Genomic DNA, 20,671 nt, shown 5'->3' with positions numbered 1-20,671 from the left:
AGGCGCTCTGGCCAGACCAGATGTTGTGAAGTTGCGAAAGTGTCTGGAGTGAGGTGGAGTCCACGTTCCGGAATGAACATGAACCCAAAAAGCTGTTTGTCTAAAACACTTAAAAAAATGGCTCAAGTGATCTAAAAGATGAAATCATTAGTTTGCATGGTGGTAATTTTAAATATTTAAAAATACCTTAAGAAAAATCTGCACATGAATAAATTGCAATATTTGGCAGGAGGATGAACAGGAAATCTTCACAGTGATGACAAAGAGGCTGGCTAATTTAATGCTACTGCTCAAGAATACATTTAATTTGTCTTCTATGAGCGCAACAACCTGACAAATACAACCACATGCCAAGAGTAGTCCATAACTGTAAGCTGCGATAACGACGGCCACATTTGTATCACTGTGTCATTGCTTAGACTCTGTAATGAAGTTCTTCTGCATCCAACAAACCACTTCAAGTTTTTTTTCTTTTTTGGTCTATTTTTTTTTTTTTTTTTTTGTCATGCAGGAATTGTTTATTTTAGGGGAACATTTTGATATCCACAGTTATTCAAGGGTCATGAGAGTAGAATTCACAAGTTAAATACAATAATGAAAACAGGCTGAATACAAATCTCACAATAAAAAAAATATTCTAAAGGGTTTACTGAAGTGAAAATATAGCCTTTTTTAAAATGGCTTCCATGTGCTGTCATGCACATGCTCAAATAACAGGCACGATGTAACCTGAGAGACCTGAAAGCTGAACGATTTCGTTTAATTTTTTCGCTGGAAAACCGGGAAGATTTGCTGTTGTTTGGGAAGCATTACTGTCCAGCATCTCATAGTTTGCAGCTGGCATGACAGGATGGGTTTCTGCTCTGCTTTATCTGTGATTCTGTGGCACGTCTGGAAGGTGTGCAAACATTTCTGACATAATGATGATTACCCCCCCCCATAAAACCCAAACGCAGCTGCAAATTTTGACCCCGCAATCCCTACCACATCTGAATCAGCATCCCTCAAACACTGAAAAGCCGTACACTCACTTCTTTTAATGAGATGTACTCTGAGCAGCAGGTGTCCGCCACAGAAGTGTGCTTTTGCATCATCCAGTGAAGAAAGGCTAAGTGGGAGTTTGAAACCACATGATTACTCAGCACATGGCTGCCTTTACAGTAACATAAAAAAAAAAGGCTGCAAGTGGCAGCCCCCTCGAGCACAAGGACACGGAGAGACTTAACAATGTAGATCAAACTATTCAAAGCTGAAACGTCTGAACATCAGTGTCAGTGACTAAACCTATTCACTCACTGATAGACCTATTCAGCTGTCCTCTGCTGACTCACAAGCACGTTAATATAGGATTTTCTTTGAAAACTGCCTGCTCACCTGAATTTGAAGGGATCCACTCTAATATTATGTACCATATATTAAAGATTTATTTTGTAAGTGTAAGAAATATGAAATATTTACAATTTGTGAATAATTTTTTTAACCAAACCACAAATTGAAGCCCCCCCACTGTAGGAAAGAAACTCAGCTCCACAAAAGCAGCGATGCACCTCAAAACTCTACTACTGATAAGCTAAGTTACAGATGCTGTTTTGTCACATCTCTCCCTTTGTTTTTGAGATTTATTGGAAGAGCAAGGGTCCAGAGTAAAAGGCACATCTTCTGTCCAATAAAACCTGAAACAGCAGACTGCCACACTGTCTCTAGGTCTGATGGGGCCTATATAGAACCCTGGCAATGAGCACAGAAGTACATTCAAATTCATCAGCAACTCCCATTCTGCTCTGCAGATGTTAATTCTGGCAAGTCGCTACCCGACAAAACCTGCCTTTTTTTTTTTTTAGCAGCTTCCAAAGCAGCATAAGTCTCATGAAAAATAAAAACATAATAAAAGAAAAGTCTAAAAAAAGATTTCTGAGACAAAGTGTTACAGTATATTACAGATGAGGATAAAAAAAAAAAAAAAACTCAAGGCCCCTAAAACAAGACTGACAAGAGTCTCAATGGCAGAGGATAAAGTGTATCCTGACATACGAGCTATTTTGTCACAATGACACAGACAGCTGAGGCCTTTAATGGATTTTGTTTCAGATAAAACTCAACATCATTAACATTAACTAATTCTTAAGTGGACTTAACAGAAACACCCACACTTGTGCAGAACTTTGAACAAGCAGAATGGCTTTATAGTGCAGCTGCCACTTTGGAGCCTGGGCAGATCAGACGCACAGTGCACTTCTCCAAGGAGCTGAAACTTTGTTGCTCTATTGTGTCAAGTTTGGACTGGTCCTGGTACTGGACTGTTAACCATATGAAAGGATTGGACTGGTCTTTTCAAGACTGCATCATCCTACACCTGCAGGAAGAACTGTAGCAGATATAATTATGGCCAAGTCAAAGCACAATGATTCCAGGTCGATGTCAAAACCCCCGGGGAACATTTCTTTTTCATACAACACAGTTGCTAGCTGACATTCAACCTTTCACTGACGCCAAACAAAGTGTTCAGCTGCTTCATTATTCCACAACCACACAGCTGAAACTTTGTTAATTCAGCAGATAAACAAAAGCAGAGAACTATTGTAAGCCGGTACGATCAAACTGAAGTCCAACTGACTGGTTTAAGGGGGATTCTGGTTTCCTCTGGGTTCATACTCAAAACAGGCTGTGCCACCCACACAGCGCAGCAGAAAAATCAAACCCCCATACGTGCACATGTCAAAACTGAACTGAGAGCAACAATACTGATTGAAGCCTCAGTAGTTTCAACTCAGTGGTGACTACACACAGCTGAGAGACCTTTTCCCACATAATCAGCTGAGCCTCTGCCAGCCGGGCAAGATACCTCCGGGCTACGCTTCGGGATCTTCAGCAGCACATTATCGCTTAACACCACAGTACCTCACAGTCTCTCTCTGAGAGTCTGCACAGGCCAGAACACTGGTTGCCGGATCTCATTGCTCCCCGAGCATAACATGCTCAATGCTGTTCTGGCTAATTGGTGGGGGAGCATCCAGGGGATCCAGCACTATAGAAACACACACACACACATATAGACACGGGTATGTGTGGTGGCCTCTCGTCTCGTGGCTTGCCGGCTCTGGGTCCAGTGCCAGGCTCCGTCTTGGGCTCCCCACAGAATAAAGAGCAGCTCTGTTTGGTGGTCCTGACGTATGGGATTCAGCCACTGTTCATCCTCTGCACCACAGACAAAACCCATTGTTCTGTTTTTTAATGAAGAAGTGTTGACATGGAAAAAACTAAGAGGGTTAGCTTAGTCACTTCCTGGGTTTCATGTATCGCTGTTGGAGATGCAAGACTTATTGTCTTTGCACATTCTAATAGACAGCCACAGCTTGTGTATTACCACTAATTTAATGTGTTTGGTTTTTCTTTCTTTTAAGAAAATAATGAGCATTACACCAAGTGAACAAACTTTGTTTTCATTTCTAGATGTGCAAGTCCAAACAGTTAACCTCCTATCAGCTCATGGGAGAAATATTTGGCTCTTTACCTGCTACATCCTCCAACTGTGCCTGTCTACCACCAAGTGCGAAGTACGGAGCGCTCAGCGGCTTTATCGGTGGCTTCTTTGCTAAAAACAGCTGCCTGCTGTGGCTGGTAATCAGGCTAATGGGATAAAACCAAAACAATTACCCAACAAGATGCATTATAAGGAGTGCCCGGCACATTGCACACATTTTGTTTAACTTTATGTCACAATGATTAATAGCACTCTGGATACACCTTAAGCCAGAGAAGTACTGAGAAGCAGCGTGGAGGTAAAAATCCACTCTGGACCGGTCGATGTGACAGATTAGACTTCAGTTAAACATGAAGGCTACTCTTGTGATTAATCTGCTGGAGTAGATTTCAGATGTGGTACCTCACAGCACAAATAACAGCAGCTTGTGGTGCGTCGCAGCCTTTAAACAAAGCAGCTTATATGTAATCTAGGCAGACTATTGAGAAGAGCAATAACAGCATCCAAGCTACAGTCCCCCCCCCCCCATATGGCATTTAAACAAGTAATGACTGAACTTCTCTGTCTCCATGACAGCAGGCGCGATACACCGAGATTCAACTTGACGGTCTCCTGGATGTGGGTGCAATCTAATTTGATTGTCAACTCAGTGGTTAGCTGAAGGAGAGGAGCAGACATGAGGCCTTGGCTACATTCCTGTTACACAGAGTCATTTTTCCTTTGGTTCAGTGTGAAGCATATAGACTGGTTAATACTGTACATGTGACTCACAAAGACTGATCATAATCATTCCACGTTGTCAGCCAAGAGAAATGTTAAAAATGCCATTCTCACACTTTGTCTTTACAATCAGATTAGACTGACAAGGTAACAAATGCAGGGTAAATTGACCTGCTCAGTGCATTGATATGACAGAAATATGCTGTGCAGATTAGACATCAAGGAGGGCTAACTCATAATCCTGTGCAACTGGTGTGCGGTAGACTTATGTCATCTATACTATGACAACAAGCAAGCGAAGATGCTTCAAGAGAACCACCAACAATGATAAGACAGAAAGCACAGAGCAAGCCTTAAACCCCCGGCACACAAACAAATTAATGTTTATGTCTCTATGAAAATCTACAATCAGCACTTTAAACAAAGATTATTTGGGTTTAATCTCCTTCTGACTTCATGGCCAAGGCTGCATGTGAATCAGGCATTCCTATCACAGCAGATGCCTCAGATTACTATTAGCTCAAGTCTATTTCAAAGATCAGTTCTTGGCCTATTGAGACACTTCAATGGGAGCTTTTCATTTAGTAGAAACTGCAGACTCCGCTGAAAGTAAACCACTGGTACGAGAATCACACACAGTGAGAGCAAACAACCATATCTAAGAAAGGTGGGTTTAAATTTAACTTAATGCAGCTTTGAAGGAGCTGAAGCCAGTTAAAATTACACCAATATAGGTTAAGGTTAGATCACTAAGCCCAGGTAAAGCATATAGTTTCTGTTTTTTAAATGCAAATTAAGCTGTTCATTGAAATGACCAACAAGTGGGGACTTCTGAGCGTCTTGTAGTATAATTTAGATTGGAACATCTACAGAAATCATTAATTATACATATAATATGGTGATAAGCTTTAACAAAGCAAAATTCTTCATTGATCTTAACACTTTTTTCTTGACCTTGGATACACTGTTTGCTAAAACAATCTCCACTGAAGGTCCATTTAACTCATGTCGTTGACTGCGCAAAGATCCTGGCCATGGTCACTGAACATAAGCCAACTAGACTTGTGCTGCTACACAAAATCCTTATTGTAGAAACTAGGTTTATTTTACACGTGTGGTTACACACAGATGTGGTCGGCTCAGATGATGCGAGTCATGAGTTAATACTTGAAAGGCTTTTCACAGCACACAGCGTGCATATTTAAATACTACGCAGTACTGTGCAACACTCTTGTCACCCCTCATTTATTTATAGTTTGTGTCCAAGGAGACAGACTTTCTTGTAATTTTTTAGATGGTCTTGAGAAATAGTTCTCCAATCTTGGTCTTTCAAAGTTTTTCTTTGGACATTGGCTGCTTTTTCACTCATTTCCAGACCAGTGTGTGGTGAATAACAGTCCTTGTACCTGACCATTTTCAGAGGAATGTTTTAACACTGACCACTCATGCATAAAAAAATTCACCTAATTCAAGGAATGAAGCAGTATATTAGAACCAGTTCCAGTTTCTTTAATTGAATAATCCATGAAAAATGCCAAAAATAACACAGTTTGGAGGGTCCTGAATTGGGGCTTCATTTCAGCCAGTGGTGTTGACAGTACTGTCAAATTTTGATTCACCGTGCAATACCATCTGTGTGTGACTGGCAAAAGTTTGATTTTTCACCATGACACTGATCCCAAACACACTGCCAATGCAGCGAAAGCATACCTGGGTAGAAAAATAAGCAGTGGAACACTTTCGGTCATGGATTGGCCTCCCCAGAGCCCGGACCTCAACATTATTGAAGCAGCGTGGGATCATCTTGACAGAGAACAGAACAAAAAGCAGCCAACATCCAAAGAAGAGCTTTGAATATCCTTCAAGAAGCCTGGAGAACTATTCCTGAAGACTTCTTAAAAAAGTTGCAAGAAAGCTGTTTCAAGCTGTGTTGATGAATAACAGTGGTCACACCAAATATTGACTTTTAAGCTTGTTAGAATTGTACAAACTATATTTGCTTGTACCGCACACAGTACAAGCCTTTAATCCAAATGGTTCCCTACTGTGATCCAAGGCTTGCCCGTTAATCAAATCTATTAAGAGTGGCAAGTAGACAGTCCTGCTGCTATTCTTTGAACAATATAGTGACAATATGCTGCAAGAAGACTACAGTATATCATCAAGTACAAATGCAGTCCTTTAGTTATAGTTTACATAACTGACAAAGGGAAATCAGCCGATCAGATTGTTAAAATGCTGTGGGTGTTTTAGGGATAGGAAAATGACTAGCAGTGGGGTAAACGGCCCACTTAAATCTTCATTTATCAGCACTGAAGGCCTCTGTTATGTCAAGACACAAAGCAGATTGAGGGGAATCATCCTAATTGTTTGCCACTCAAACTGAAGTGAGGTGATCAGAGTCACGCAGTGCCACTTGATAGAGCCAACTGCCATGAGCCACAGCTGAGACACATTAGGGTTTAAACGGCAGTAACTAACACTAAATGCTGTGATTATAGCACTAAGTTCTTCTAATGCTGGAGGGCTTCCATCCCGCCAAGAGCTGAGGCATCATGCTGGCAGCAGGGAAGAGGAAAGCAGTCAGTGGGGGAGTTCCTGACAAGCTCTGAGGATGGGCTTTTTGGATAGCCATCCAATGAAATTCTCCAATTAAACAAGTAGTATTTTTGTTATCCTGGGAAGCTCGATGAGGATGAGTTTCATAATCTATAAACTAAACTTTGTGGATCCCTATTGTTTTGTTATTTCTCATTTGAGAGGGGAATTCCTGATGCTCGTAAAATGTAGGAAGTAGGTGGCTCTAATAGCAGATGTGATTAAGAAGAGGGCCTAATCCCTCAGTAGTGTCTGACGTCAAACCTCTCTTACCCCAGAGTCTGCTGCCTCCAAGCACAGAAAGAGATTCACCAGTGTCTGACAAGCAGCAATCACACCCCAACACAACACGGGGAATTGACTTCCACCTAAACTGCTTTTTGTAATGGGCTTACAGGCTAAACGATCGGCCCCGCCAACATTAACATAACTAAAATGTTCTGAAGCGGGGTGGGGAAAAAAAAAGCCAAGATCTAAAATAAAATCCTTGTCCTTGCCTCCAAGACGAGTTTACAACCACGCAGTGATAAGAACCGGCTTGCTCAAGTCAAGTTAATGTGTATGAGGGCGCGAGGCCAGGCGACAATCACGTTTGACCCACATTTTGCCAGCTCTCAAATTTCACCTCACTGTTCCTCTTGCGCAGGTCTTTATTCACTGACTGGGGAGCAGAGCTGGAAAGCAGAAAGTCATTTGTTATTCAGTGATGGCTTACATAATGATGTCCAAGAAGATGGTAATTAATACTTTAGTACACAAGTACACCAGGAAATAAGCAATGGAAGTTTTTCTACACACATCTGCCCAAACAAAACCCTATTATATACAAACATTTCATGATTCACAGCAACACAATCAGCACTTTAATCAACTTATTAGAACTTTTATGTCTGGAGGGTGGTTCATGTTCGTGCCCAGGTAACATAATTGCCGACAGATCTGTTGCCAGTTTATGACGTGACAGATGTTTCAAAGGACCTGGCATGCTGGGCACTTCAAACTTCAATAACGAGTCTGTGTCTGGACTCATAAAGTGGGAGGAAAATGGCAATAAAATCAATAACTCACCACTGCAGGTGTCTCATTTACAGAAGCTGCTACAATATTAACATTTAGTCATTTTGTATTTAGGGAGCCAAAACGTTGTGTCTGAAGTATTTCAGTACTGTGTGGTGAGAAGTTTAAAGGCTAATTGATGTTTTCAGGACAGAAAAGCTTACTGAGATACTTGTTTAGTACAAGTAAAAAAATACAATAAAATAAAGGGGGGGGGGGGGGGGCTCAGTAAGTCTTCAGTCCTCCTCCTACAACTTCATCGCCACTTTGATTAAGTTTAAAAACCCCACAACAAAGTTTTGCCAAACTCCAAATTTTTAAGTGAGAGGCACAGGTACAAATAAAGACACTTCTCTGTTCGGAATAACCCTTTCTCTGAACAACAAAAGAGAGGATCGGGCGTGCAGGACAAACAGAGGTCCAACCTACACACACAGCTGTCCCGTCCCAGGGCACTGGAGCATGGAGGGAACAAAGAGAAGACAGATGCAAACGACTTTTTTCTTACCAGAACGATTGCAAATCTCTCCTCCAGTTCACCTGGGTCTGGCATGGGGAGTTTCAGGGGCATGCTGTGTCCCCTGAGATCAGTGTGGTGGTCCATGCTCCCTGCGTTCCCCATGATTCCACTTTGACCAGAAACCCCAACTTTTTTCCTCCCCCCTTTTCGTCCACTTGAGGGGAAAAAAAAAAAAAAACTGCACGGCGATAATGGGAAATATCCGCACGCTCTTCGCTTTGCTCAGTCGCACTCGCAGCCTCCTCGCAGGTTTATCCAGGTCACTTATTCTTCTTCTTCAACATAAAGCACATGTGAGGGAAGTAACATAATGCGACGGGTCCGAGCGGCGGCGGCGGCGGCAGCGGCGGAGCTCCTGATGAAACATTTTGACGACAGAGGGAAGAAACCTGGAAACGTGACTCGACTCACTCGGACCTTTCTTTGCAGTTATCCGTATCTTGCACAATTTCGGCTCCACTCCCAGCCGGCAGTAACGACGACGAGCATGATTCACGATTACTGCAGCCCTCCGTCTATTAGTTAGTAGTGACTGAGGGAGTGACTGAGTGAGTGAGCGGGGGTGGCTTTCCTAATCCCTCCACTGCTGACCAGCTAGTTAAGGAGGAGGGGGTCCACACGCTCACACACACTTGGACACACTCACAGGCTGCGCACACACTCTCATCCCTCTTTACAATGAGCCTTTTCAGGGGGCAAGCCTCCCACTTCTTCTCGGGGCGTAGCTCCCAAAGCCGTAGCTAAGGAGATGCTATGCTCGGTGTTGCATTGTGGTACTTTGAGTCCTTTGGGTCCACGGCACCCCCAACCCGCTCAGGGGCCAGTAATCCAGGGGCCCCTCATTCAAAAGAAGAGCGACTGCAGAGCGTCTGTAAATCCCAACTCACTACACTTTATTAATTTATTGCAACTGCTCGCACACAAAACTTTTACTTTAGAAACATATCAGACTTGTGAGTTAACAAATTAACTGTGCTACGCGAGCCTCATCTAAATGGAAATTTAGATAAATTTAACAGAACCTTTAAAAATCACACAGTGAAATAATTTTCAAGTACAGAAATAGGTCATGTTTAAAAAGCCGTGGTAACTTTATTTTAGGGCAGAGAAATGTATACATCATAAGACAACAATCCTAAAATATTAGAGAGAAAACCCCAACAATCAGGTGATCCATATTAACGAGAACTTGGTGATGGTGGTGAGGGAGCACTCCCTTTTAACAGGAAGAGATCACCAGCAGAATCAGGCTCAGGGAGGGGCAGCCATCTGTGGTGACTGGTTGGGGGGAAATAGAAGAGTGAAAAGGGAAGCACATTTAGAGAGACCACAAACAAACAGGACAAATCACAACTATGGGAGCAAAGTTGATGAAAGGGACATAAAAACTCATCAGGAGTGAAAAGAGAAGGGACTGAAGGAGATGTGCCCCAGCATGACTAACGGGTAGTTCAGAGTCATGACATCCAGCCCTGACTATAAGCTTTATCAAAATGATTCAGCTGGCTATTTCAACAGACATTTTTTTTCATTGAACTTGGGCAAAAATGTGTCTCATCACCTTTATTAATTTCAGTACAGTGAATTCAAATATCTTGTGAATATAAAAATGGATGTCAAGCTCACATGGGACATTTATTTGTGTCAAGTAAGCAGACGAACATTTTGCTACGCTTGGTAGACTTATGAATTGGGATTTAGTGTAAAATGTAAGGCAGCTTCTATGATCATTATTCAGTAATAACACTGGTGGAAATCTGCTTATAGTAAGTATGTGCTTGCTGGTGAGATTGGTAGATTATCAGCTGAGTCTCATTACTGGCAACACCAGTGTGCTCCTGTTGCAACAAGTCAAAATGTCTGCTGTGAAAAATCCCTACTGTTGTTGGTTTTACTTTTTTGCTTTCTATGTTTGTCTTGAAAGTCTCTCCTCATGTATTCTTGGAATAAAAGCCTCAGGTGATAAAAGTCTGTGCTCCAGGCAGCACTTTATTGTCTCTGGAAAATCCTTGAATGGAAACCATCACCCAAAATGATCCAAAATCAAGATTGTGCTTTTTTTTTTTTTTTCTTGCTATTTTTATTGCGAAGCCTGAAAGATCCACTGTATATCTTAGAGGTTTTTTTTTTGTTGTTGTTTTTTTTTACTCCATCACAATCTTCACCGTGCCTTAAAATGAAATCTGATGCGGTCAGGGTGGGGACCACATTACGCACAAGTGGGTGACATCAGCATGCAAAGTTCTGGAAATAATCCAGAGGTTCTCCAGATGCACAGTGGTTTCATTCAAGTTCCTGGACTGACCCGGTAAGGGAGGGTGTCACATATGAGGTTAGCTGGCTGGACACAGTGAGGATGCAAAACACAGCTGGCTGACCTCATACGCTCATTACGTGTTCCAAGTGGAGTGTTAAGTTGTTTTGCTCTGTGAGAACCACTCCCCCTGCATTGTGTATGTTATGTGCTGTGTACCACATGTTTAATGAATTTGCTTAGGTCATCTTTCTAGCCCTTTCTATACTTGTCTTTTTTCATAATAACACATTACTCCTATACTAGAATTCTACATGGCCTCAATCAAGAACAACTTAATTCAGAAGCAATTTAAGCCAATTTTGATACCTAAAAAAATAGTAATCTATATAAACTCAACCACTTTATTAGGTACACCCGTTCAACCACTCACTAACACAGATATTTCATCAGCCAATCGCATGGCAGTTCAATGCATTTAGGCATGTAGACATGGTGAAGACGAACTGCTGGAGTTCAAACTGAGCATCAGAATGGGAGAAGAAAGGTGATTTAAGGGACTTTAAACATGGTATAGTTGTTGGTGCCAGTCGGGCTGGTCTGAGTATTTCAGAAACTGCTGATCGACTGGGATTTTCATGCACAATCATCTCTAGGGTTTGCAGTGGTCTGAAAAAAGAGAAACTATCCAATGAGCAGCAGCTGTCTGGGCAAAAATGCCTTGTTGATGCCAAAGGTCAGAGGAGAAATTGCTTTGAGCTGATAGAAATCTAACAGTAACTCAAATAACCACTCTTTACAACCAAGGTATGCACAAGAGCATCTCTGAATGAACATGTCAAACCTTGAAGCAGATGGGCAACAGCACCAGAAGACCACATTGGGTGCCACTCATATTAGCTAAGAACAGGAATCTAAGGATACTGTTTGCACAGACTCACTAAAATTGGGCAACAGAAGACTGGAAAAAACGTTGCCTATTCTGATGAGTCTCGATTTCTGCTGCAACATTTGGGTGGTGGGGTCAGAATTTGGTGTAAACAAACTGAAAGGATGGAGCCATCCTGCCTTGGATCAATGGTCCAGGCTGCTGATGTGGGGAATATTTTCTTGGCACATTTGGTTTCAACAAAACTGCGTGATACTAGTGTGTCAATATGGACCAAAATATCTGAAACATGTTTCCAGCACCTTGTTGAATCTGTGCCACAAAGAATTAAGGCTGTTCTGAAGGAAAAGGGGGGGTCTGAACTGGTACTAGCAAGGTGTAGCTAATGTGCTTTACCATAAACTAGCTGTGTCACAGTAAAACTGCAGTAAAATTACACGTCTTTCTTAAACAGAAGTTAACCAATAATGTCAACATAATTTAAGTTCTAATCCTACGTTTGTTCTATGAAAACTGTTTCTTTTTCTCTACATGAATCTAAATGTGTAGCATGACTCAATAACCCACCTATTATCTTAGACAATAAACAGTCCTTACTTTACAATGACAGCAGACCAGCACATGGCACAAGCTAGACAATGACTGAACGTTAAAACAATGACAATACTGAGCATCTATTAAGTGCAGTGTCAAACAAATAAGCTTGTGTGCTGAATAACAAGGGTTCCTGACACAGCTGATGCTGACACAGCAGCAATTAAAACAGTGAAGAAGTCTAAGCAATTTTTAAATGTGTTTGATTTTTAGCAGATATGAAAGGTGCAGAAAGATGATCAAAATAAACTTTTAACAGGTGATAGTTTTACTTAGAGCCAGCAGCTCAGCTTTCAAACACAACATTCTTCTTCCAAAGACTGTGCATTAGATGCCAGCAGGAGGTCGCATGTATGGGTGGAGGCGGCACTTCACAGCTGCATTACTGAGATCTTTTTTTTTTGGGGGGGGGGGGGGGGGGGGGTTCAAATATCACCATGAGGAAATATAAAATGCAAAAGAGGTGCCAAAAATAAAGGCAGCACAATCACACCACTGTGTGAGGAACCTCACAGGGAGTTCACTTGGCTCTCAGTTTAGTAACATCTGTGAAATCAGTTCTCTTAAGAGGAGGCTCAAAGTTATAGCCTTTATAAAGCTGGAGTAGACTTAACAAATGTCTCTTGTATTTTAACTTATGAAGCTGGAGGATGCAGTGATTTAATCAAGTACCAATGCATCGGGACAGTGGTGCCATCTAGTGTATATTTAGTTTTCCTACTGTGGATCAGACTAAACCTGAAGCCCCACAAACCTTTTTAAGGGAGACTAAAATTATCTGATAATTATGGTCTAGTACTTCTCATCTGGTAACACCAACTCACCAGGAGTTCCCATCATAATTAGTGGCCAGAATATTTTTCACATCTGCTTTAATGACATGAAAACCACAACTTAAACCACCCATTCAGGTTAGGAAATCAGGCCCCGTTTTATTTTTATTTAAAAAGAGGACAAAGTTTATGTTTACACAGATGTAAATATTTTACATCTGCTCTGCACTGCCAACTAAAGACTTTAGTACTTTCACACAAATGGAAGTCAACAGGATTCAAGAGGCTGAGTATCAAACTATATTTATTGTTTACAGGATAGGGACCCAAAAAAACAAAAACAAAATGAATATCTGCCAGTATCACCATGCAAATCTAAAGTGTTGAATTTTAAAATGCAGGTGGGAAAAAAACAAACAAAAAAAAAAACCCAACAACAACAGCAAAAAAAAAAAAAAAAAAGAAAAGGAAAGGTTTTATTAACACAAGAATAACACAATGTTAATGTTTGGATAGACTTTTTACAAACTTATTCAAATTGGCAACATGTCATGTATGTATGTATACAATGAGTGAAATACTTAATCTTGAATGAGATAAAAATTTCTGATAAAAGTGAAAATTTTCCCCCTTTTACAGTCCTGGAAAGGCATAAAGTCAACTTACACATGAAAACAACTGTCTGCTGTGCAATAATACCAACCACTGAGTTACAATAACTTTTACATCTACATTTTTATATATTCAGACCCCTTTTATAAAAAGAAACCTTTTCATTTAGCATTTTTGGTCCAAGAACCTTATTGTACTATCTGTCAGATAAATCTACTTTGAGGGTAACAGTATTGAGGTAAATCATCCATATGGATCTTTCCAAGCACAAGCATTTCTCTTGGTGAAGATAAACTGTGCATGGTCAGATTATTTCTAACTGTTCTTTTGAAACACTACTAAAAGCTACATGAGAATAATGTAATATCCTCTCCCATCTATGGACAGATTACTACTGGCTCCTAAACCCAGCAGCATTCCTTATATGTGCATGAATTTAAATAGTCAAGTCCATCCCGATTTTGAATTCTTATTATGATTTGGGGAAAAAACAAATGGCAAGGTGAAACAAAAAAAAAAGTATGCAGTTCAGCTTACAAGACACACAAAGACATCTGAACATCACAAAATCCCATGATGGTCCCACCCATTACAGCCATTTCAGATGTATTCTGTCCTAGAGAATTTCAAATAATCAGTTTTGGTGAATAAAAAGATAAAAAGTTACCCTACAGTCAATGTCAGGATTTGGCCCCAAATTATCTGCATTTTTGTTTTTTTTTATGTGAAGTCTTTCATTTAGCCAAGCACAGTGGAAAAAAGTAAAACCTGAATTGAAAAGGGGGAGAGAAAGAAAAAAAAAAAAAAAAAAAAAAAAAAAAAAAAAAAAGTGTTGCTCTTTCCACTTAACAGATTCCTCCCGTCTGTTGCTGAAATACATCAATAGTGTCCTCATCCTCCATCTCCAGCTGCAACAAAACATATGCACATTACTGTCAGACCACAAACATCTTTACAGAACATTTTCAATGTTATCTTTCATTCCTCATTCAAAAAAAAAAAAAAAAAAAAAAGATTCAGGCAAGTTTCTCTGCCTACATATAAGCTGATGGACATCTTTTTGTCAAAGAGCAAAACAACAACAAAAAAATGTCAGATTTGAACAGCTGATTTACAAAAGCTGTCAGGGAAGAATAAACCATCCAAAACTGAGGTTTTGTGCATGAAGAATACAATGAGAAACATCTTTTTAGCAGAAAGATGAAAGGGGGAGGGGAAAAAAAAAAAAAAAAAAAAAAAAAAGCATTTTGTGAAAAGCTCAAAACCGTAGTACAAAATGTATGCTTATACCATGCAACGGCAAGATAAATTGTTCAGCTGAAGGCTGCTACCAACATATGCAAAATGACTAAACTGTTTTGGGTTGGTCTTAATAATCCCAAACTTTCCTTAAATGTGAAACTTAAAATTCAATGTAACCTATTAAGACCAAAAATGACCCTAAGCTCAGCTGAATAAAACTTCTGCATTTTAAATTGTGTACCATTTATTTTCATTCACTGATTGGAGCAAGTAAGGCAGTCCATAAAGTCAGTGATTGCATTTAGTCAGATAAATAAATTAAATATATAAAAACTGGTTACAATATGGCCACAGGTGCAGTAGGAAGCTTAGATAATGGACACGAACGTCCATAAGTCAACATCAGGCTTCAAATGACCATGTTAAACAGTTCTTTTCCGGGGGGTCGGATGACCACACGACATATATCCTTAAAGAGTGAAAAGACTCCTCCAATAGTTGGTGCACAATCTGAGCCTTCTAAAATAAGCAATACATTTATTCACTCACGGTACAAAATATACATAAAGCACATCTAATATTGAGTAAGATTTCCCCAGAGAAAGATGCACAAGATGTTTAGGAACCCACTTACAAGCTTGTGGCTAATTTCTGGTAGATATTTGAAACCGAAATCCCCCTCTTTCGTTGCAGAGTCTTGACTTATCCCAAATATTTTTGATAAGTTTGGGGTCATGGCACTGCTGAAACAATCAAAAGTTATACTGAACAGTCCCGAGGTCTCTTCAATGTTCCAGCACCACTGGCAACAAAATTTCAGATCAAGATGCTTCAACCTGCATGCCGAACAGCTGGTAACATTTCCTTTGGGTCAAGAATCTCACCATTACTCCTCCAGCCATACTTGAAGTAATTCTGATCAAAACTAATCACTTTTGTACAGTCTGTTCAAAGAAAATTCCACCAGAAAACATTTTTGTTCATATGGTCAACTACAAAATTTTGTTGAGCTTTGTGTGTCCATTTTATAGCCAGGGGCTTCCTTTTTGGATGGGAGCCTCGGTTGGTCTATAGCAACGCAAACTCACATTACAGTGACTCCAATGTTCCAGCAGCTTCTACTTCATAGTGGGTCTGTGCATTGGTGGTTTCACAACTTCCAAACCAGCTTCCTCTCAGGTGAACTCTTTGGTCTTTTGAGACCTTGGCAAACGAACAGGAACAGGCCATTCCCAAACTGTTCCCACAAAGTTGGGATAATGAAAATTGTCCAAAATTTCTTGGTATGCTGAAAGAGTTCCTTTCACTGGAACTAAGGGGCTGAGCCCAGCTCCTGAAAAACAACCCCACACCACCAATCTTGCACAATGCAGTGAGACAAGTACCGTTTCCTGGCAACTGCCAAACCCAGAGTTGTCCATCAGATTGCCAGACAGAAGTGTGATTGGTCACTCCAGAGAACACGTCTCCATTCCTTTAGAGTCCAGTAGCGGTGTGGTTTACACCAGTGGTCCCCAACCTTCTGTTGAGCCGCGGACCGGTCTAGTGTTAGACAATATTTCCACGGACCGGCCTTTAAGGTGTGGCGGATAAATAAGTCAGATACGACCATAATCAAAAGTGTGATAGTTTCTAAGTATAATAATAAAATACATTTTATAATCTCATTTCTGCTCGTAAGAGAGTTTGTTGCTTACGCTTGCCAGGATTGTCTCCAGTGAATTGAACTGATAGACACTCAAGTGATCTCCAGGTGTTGTTAGTGTGTGTAGCTGTGCATGAATGAGCCGATGCATGGAAGTGGGCGGACGGGAGCTGAGGAGGGCTTTACCACTAAACTCATCTGACTTATGTGATCACATTTAATTGGAAATGTATTACAATGGGACCAGATTTTTCATCCAAGGCAGGCAAAAATCCAACTGATTCAGGTGATTTTACTGGAATTAACGTCAGGAAAAAAAAAAAAAAATCAGGACCTGCAGAAGCCATCTGACTAGAGCAAAAATCAGATTTGTGCAACTTCAACTTAAGCGATTTTTACAGTGTAAAGCACATGAAAAATACAACTCACCATAACACTGAATTAGTGCCTGCAGATCTGTGGCGTCAAGCGCCAGACAGTCAACTTGACTTGGCTAGGTCCGTCTCACTGCCATCCCCAGTATTGCTAAATATAAATAGTAAATGGACTAATTCTGGCGCTTTTCTACTATTGTTGAGCACTCAAATATTTAAACAAGCGTTATGTAGGTCAACCAACCTATTTTGTTACAGTGGCATGGAAAACAGTGAAGCTTCTGGGTTTAATTTTAGCTGTGACGTATCACGTGACCAAGACAAGCACCTTGACACACGTCAAGAGGAAGTCATAGACGGATGTAACAGAGAAAATCCACCCTTTTTTCAAAATAAAACATTGTTCAGACTCAGAGAATATGTAAAACTGAAATAATGCAAGTTATTTTTTTCTTATAGTGCGGCCCGGTACCAAATGTCTCACGGACCAGTACCGGTCCAGGGGTTGAGGACCTCTGCATCAGACACTTTGCATTACACTTGGTGATGCAAGGATTGGATGCAGCTGCTCAGCCATGGAAACCCAAAGCACTCTACGCACTTGTTCTTGAACTAATCTAAAGGCCACCTGAAGTTTGGACGTCTGTAGCGACTGACTGCAAAAAGCTGGCAACCTCTGCACACTATGTGGCTCAGCATCCACTGATTCCGCTCTGATTTTGCATGGCCTACCACTTCGTGGCTGAGTTGCTGTCATTCCCAGTTGTTTCCACTTTGTTCAGTCCTGTCTATTTATTTTGAAGGTTTGTGCTCTTCAGCTTTAGGTGAGGAATGTGAATTTTCCCAATAGCGGAGCACAGCGCAGGACGTTGGCTTGGGGTGTGGGGTTGACTACTCACCTTGGTCACAAGTCCCTCCCCCCCCCCCCTGTGCTTTTATACTTCAATGGCTGATTGTGTTGTCCATCTTCCAGGTTGAAAAATGTATCAAGCCCCACAGTATTGCATTTTACCTGCTTATCAGCAGGATCCAATTTAAACTATAATTTAAATTCAACTATTACTGTGATTGCCAGTGTTGGATTGTCCAATGCCGAAGCATTCGCTGCTGAATGGTTCAAGGAGAAAACTATCAACGAATGGCCAGTCGTGCATCACCTTACAAAGCATGCTGCTATGCCAGAGCACATGGCCAAATCTTTCAATACAACAACCCTCCTCTAAGCATATACGTTTGTAGGCTCATTCAGCATAATCGGCTGATTGCTGGTGGGGATTTCCCCATTCATAAAGGTTGCTGTGAAGTGCACTGTACAGTGACGTAGAAGCGTGATCCCCCCCCCAGTCATCAAAGGGTTATGCACACTATGCTGCGCAAGTTTGACTGAGTGCCTCAAATGTCCAGGACTATTATTATACCACTACTAATTGACTGTGGAATATTTATTAATGAGGAAATTTCATGACTGGACTTGTTGCACAGGTGGCATCCTATCACGGTACCAATCTGTTCACTGAGCTCCTGAGAACAGCCCATTCTTTCACAAATGTTTGTAGAAACAGTCTGCAAGCCTAGACGCTTGGTTTTAAACACCTGTGGCCATGGAAGCGATTGGAACACCTGAATTCAATGACTTGGGAGGAGGAGTGAATACTTTTGGCGATATAATGCATTTCTTGTCTGACCTGACGATGCCTTGGAATCCCCCAGGAGGATCTGCCAAGTGTGGCTGGGGAGAAGGATGATGAATGCCCTGCTTAGCCTGCTGCCTCCACAACCCAACTTCAGATAAACAGAAGTTGATGGATGGGTGGAATTATGTACATTTTTTTTTCCAGATTTCAGAAAATAAAACCATTTCAAACTTGCTCAAATTCATGCATTTTACCCTTTAAGATGTTTGTTGTGCAATCATTCATCCTCATGAATAGAACAGTTTATGGAAATAATTAAAAGCCCAGTACTGCAAAAACATTCATGTCAATGAGCAGTAGGGCAGCTACTTTCAAAGAACAGTACAAATATCATTTCACACTGTTGCAACTGCAAAGGTAGCTTAATGTGCCTGGCAGCAGAAAAAAAACCAAAAAAAAAAAACTGCCTGTACAAGAGGATAAATGATTAGGCTGTTACATGCCATTTTGCTTTAATCAGAATATCACACAGAATATTCAAAGTACATTAATTTTACCAATTATAACCAGAAACCTTCTTTTTCATGATGCTGCCATACCAACTGATGTCTGAGCATCTTCTCGGAGAAGCTGAGATGCATAATTTGACCCGAGTACTGTACTTTTGTGTTGTCATAAAATATAATAAAAAATATAAATATAAAAAGATCTAATTAAAAGAACAAAATAAAAAGGATGTGACTTTTAAAGAAAAAAAAATAAAAAGGGGTGTAACACTATTGTACATGGATGGTTCTGTAGTGCATTTTACCAACCTGTGCAGGTGTGTCTGTTTCATTAATTGGCTGTCCATCAAACCTAAACCTTATCTGACGAATTGACAATCCCTGAAAAAGAAAAAGCATTTTTCATAGTCTGGATCTAGTTAATTATTGACATAATTATTGAAATAATATGCAACAATATCAGTAAAAAACTCAAAAGGTCCACCGTCATCAAAGGGAATGACTAGTTTGTTTATCAGGGCGAACTTGCCTGTCTTTCGCAGTATGCCTTCATTAGCTTGCTGAGTGGAGTGTGCCTTTTGATTTTGAACTGTACAACCGAGCCATCCTGACCAGCTACCTTGAGGTTAATGTGGTCATTCTCCGTCTTCACACCTTCCTGCAAACAAAAGCAAAAGTCACAAACAGAAGCAGCATATACCGGTGTCCGGGAGCAAACCCTGATTAGCTGAAAAGCAGCAGCCAGCCTAAGTTGGCCAACTGCATTTACAAGCCAAGCATGGGTACGTTTTAACATCCAAACCCCGCGCACAAACACACAGACACACTCCTTTCGCTTCTCCCGGTGGTTAGCATAGCAAGCTAGTCCATGTTCAAACTGGCGCAGAAAGCCACAATGGCGCAAACAGTAGGAGAGGAAAAAAAAACAAGCCATTCATTTCACTAGCACCCTGTTACCGATACTAGCAAACACAGTTTAACTGAAAGGTAAACCGACAAGCAGGAATAGCGGATCTGGAATATGTTTAAATAAAAGCAGGGAATGCACAAACTGCGCTTAAAGCCAAAATATCCGCAAATTGAACAACCTTTGTTTCCCCCCCTCCCCTCATCTACCCGCTCAAACTAGGAAAATGTAGCCTTTAAGCAGGGCTAGCTTAGCAGAACATGCTAACGGCGGCTTGCAGCGGGCATCATCAGCACCTAAAGGTGACATGAACCAGATGTGTCTCGGTAGGAGCGCGGCACCGACCTTTGGCTTTTCTTCAGACATTCTGCTATTTTCTCAGGTACTTATTAGTAACGTGGGCTCCGGCTGATAATGGTGAAGCGGGTTATCAGCTCCTCCAGCTCTTTCGTTTGGGTAGGGAGCGCGCACTGATATTTAAAATCTAATTCGACCAAAAGCGTCACGTGCTCCATTTTTCTTCGGGGCCGCGGATGCGTGAACGCGGAAGATAATTTGCGCACTCCCGTGATATAGGTGAAACAAAAGGGCCCTCTTGAAGGAATGAAACCTGTGAGCTATGAAATCTGGTATTATGACTATATAGACTATATAGACATTTCATATCTATGTCTATATAGACATGGTTAAAAATTATTCTTGGCACAAATCCAGCAATTTTTAATCACTATTAAGAGTGAATGTCACTGGTTTGGCTGTCATGGACAGTTAGGCCCATAATTTTTGGAAAATAACACATTTTTGTAAATATATGATTGTTGTGCAGACTTTCAGTTTTGCAGTAACTGTTTTGTCTTCTTTGTCAG

General features: G+C 40.9%; 2 protein-coding genes across 8 annotated transcripts in view; both read right to left on the bottom strand.

Moving 5' to 3' along the window:
• fmnl2a (formin-like 2a) overlaps window positions 1-9,101 on the bottom strand; it is a 54,055-nt gene extending 44,954 nt beyond the window's left edge. For 4 of the 7 annotated variants that reach the window (XM_030757910.1, XM_030757908.1, XM_030757909.1 and 1 more), the window contains exon 1: window positions 8,364-8,477. In XM_030757910.1, coding sequence (XP_030613770.1) covers window positions 8,364-8,477 — 114 coding nt within the window. Of the gene's footprint in view, window positions 1-8,363 lie in introns of all 7 variants that reach the window. The other 3 variants (XM_030757906.1, XM_030757907.1, XM_030757912.1) reach the window with 3 other exon arrangements.
• A 5,186-nt stretch (window positions 9,102-14,287) lies between these two features.
• Window positions 14,288-20,276, bottom strand: sumo3b (small ubiquitin like modifier 3b). Its single transcript, XM_030759000.1, has 4 exons — window positions 20,151-20,276; window positions 19,428-19,556; window positions 19,208-19,279; window positions 14,288-14,405 (listed from the first exon to the last, which is right to left on the bottom strand). Exons 1-4 carry the CDS (start codon window positions 20,169-20,171, stop codon window positions 14,343-14,345), a joined length of 285 nt encoding a protein of 94 aa, XP_030614860.1. The 5' UTR covers window positions 20,172-20,276; the 3' UTR covers window positions 14,288-14,342.
• Between the last annotated feature and the right edge of the window lie 395 nt (window positions 20,277-20,671).

This window comes from Archocentrus centrarchus, chromosome 21, assembly GCF_007364275.1.
Source record: "Archocentrus centrarchus isolate MPI-CPG fArcCen1 chromosome 21, fArcCen1, whole genome shotgun sequence".
Classification (NCBI taxonomy): domain Eukaryota; kingdom Metazoa; phylum Chordata; class Actinopteri; order Cichliformes; family Cichlidae; genus Archocentrus; species Archocentrus centrarchus.
Note: the sequence above shows the minus strand (reverse complement) of the source record. Positions and strands in the feature narration are given on the sequence as shown.

Bases quoted from the DNA above. Each gene is read 5' to 3' on its own strand.
- sumo3b (XM_030759000.1), bottom strand. From the start codon at position 20,171: ATGTCTGAAGAAAAGCCAAAG. The intron at 19,280-19,427 runs GCAAGTTCGCCC...TTTCTTTTTCAG, and splicing joins AGGCATACTGCGAAAGACAG to GGATTGTCAATTCGTCAGAT. The intron at 14,406-19,207 runs GTTGGTAAAATG...GTTTTGTTGCAG, and splicing joins AAACAGACACACCTGCACAG to CTGGAGATGGAGGATGAGGA.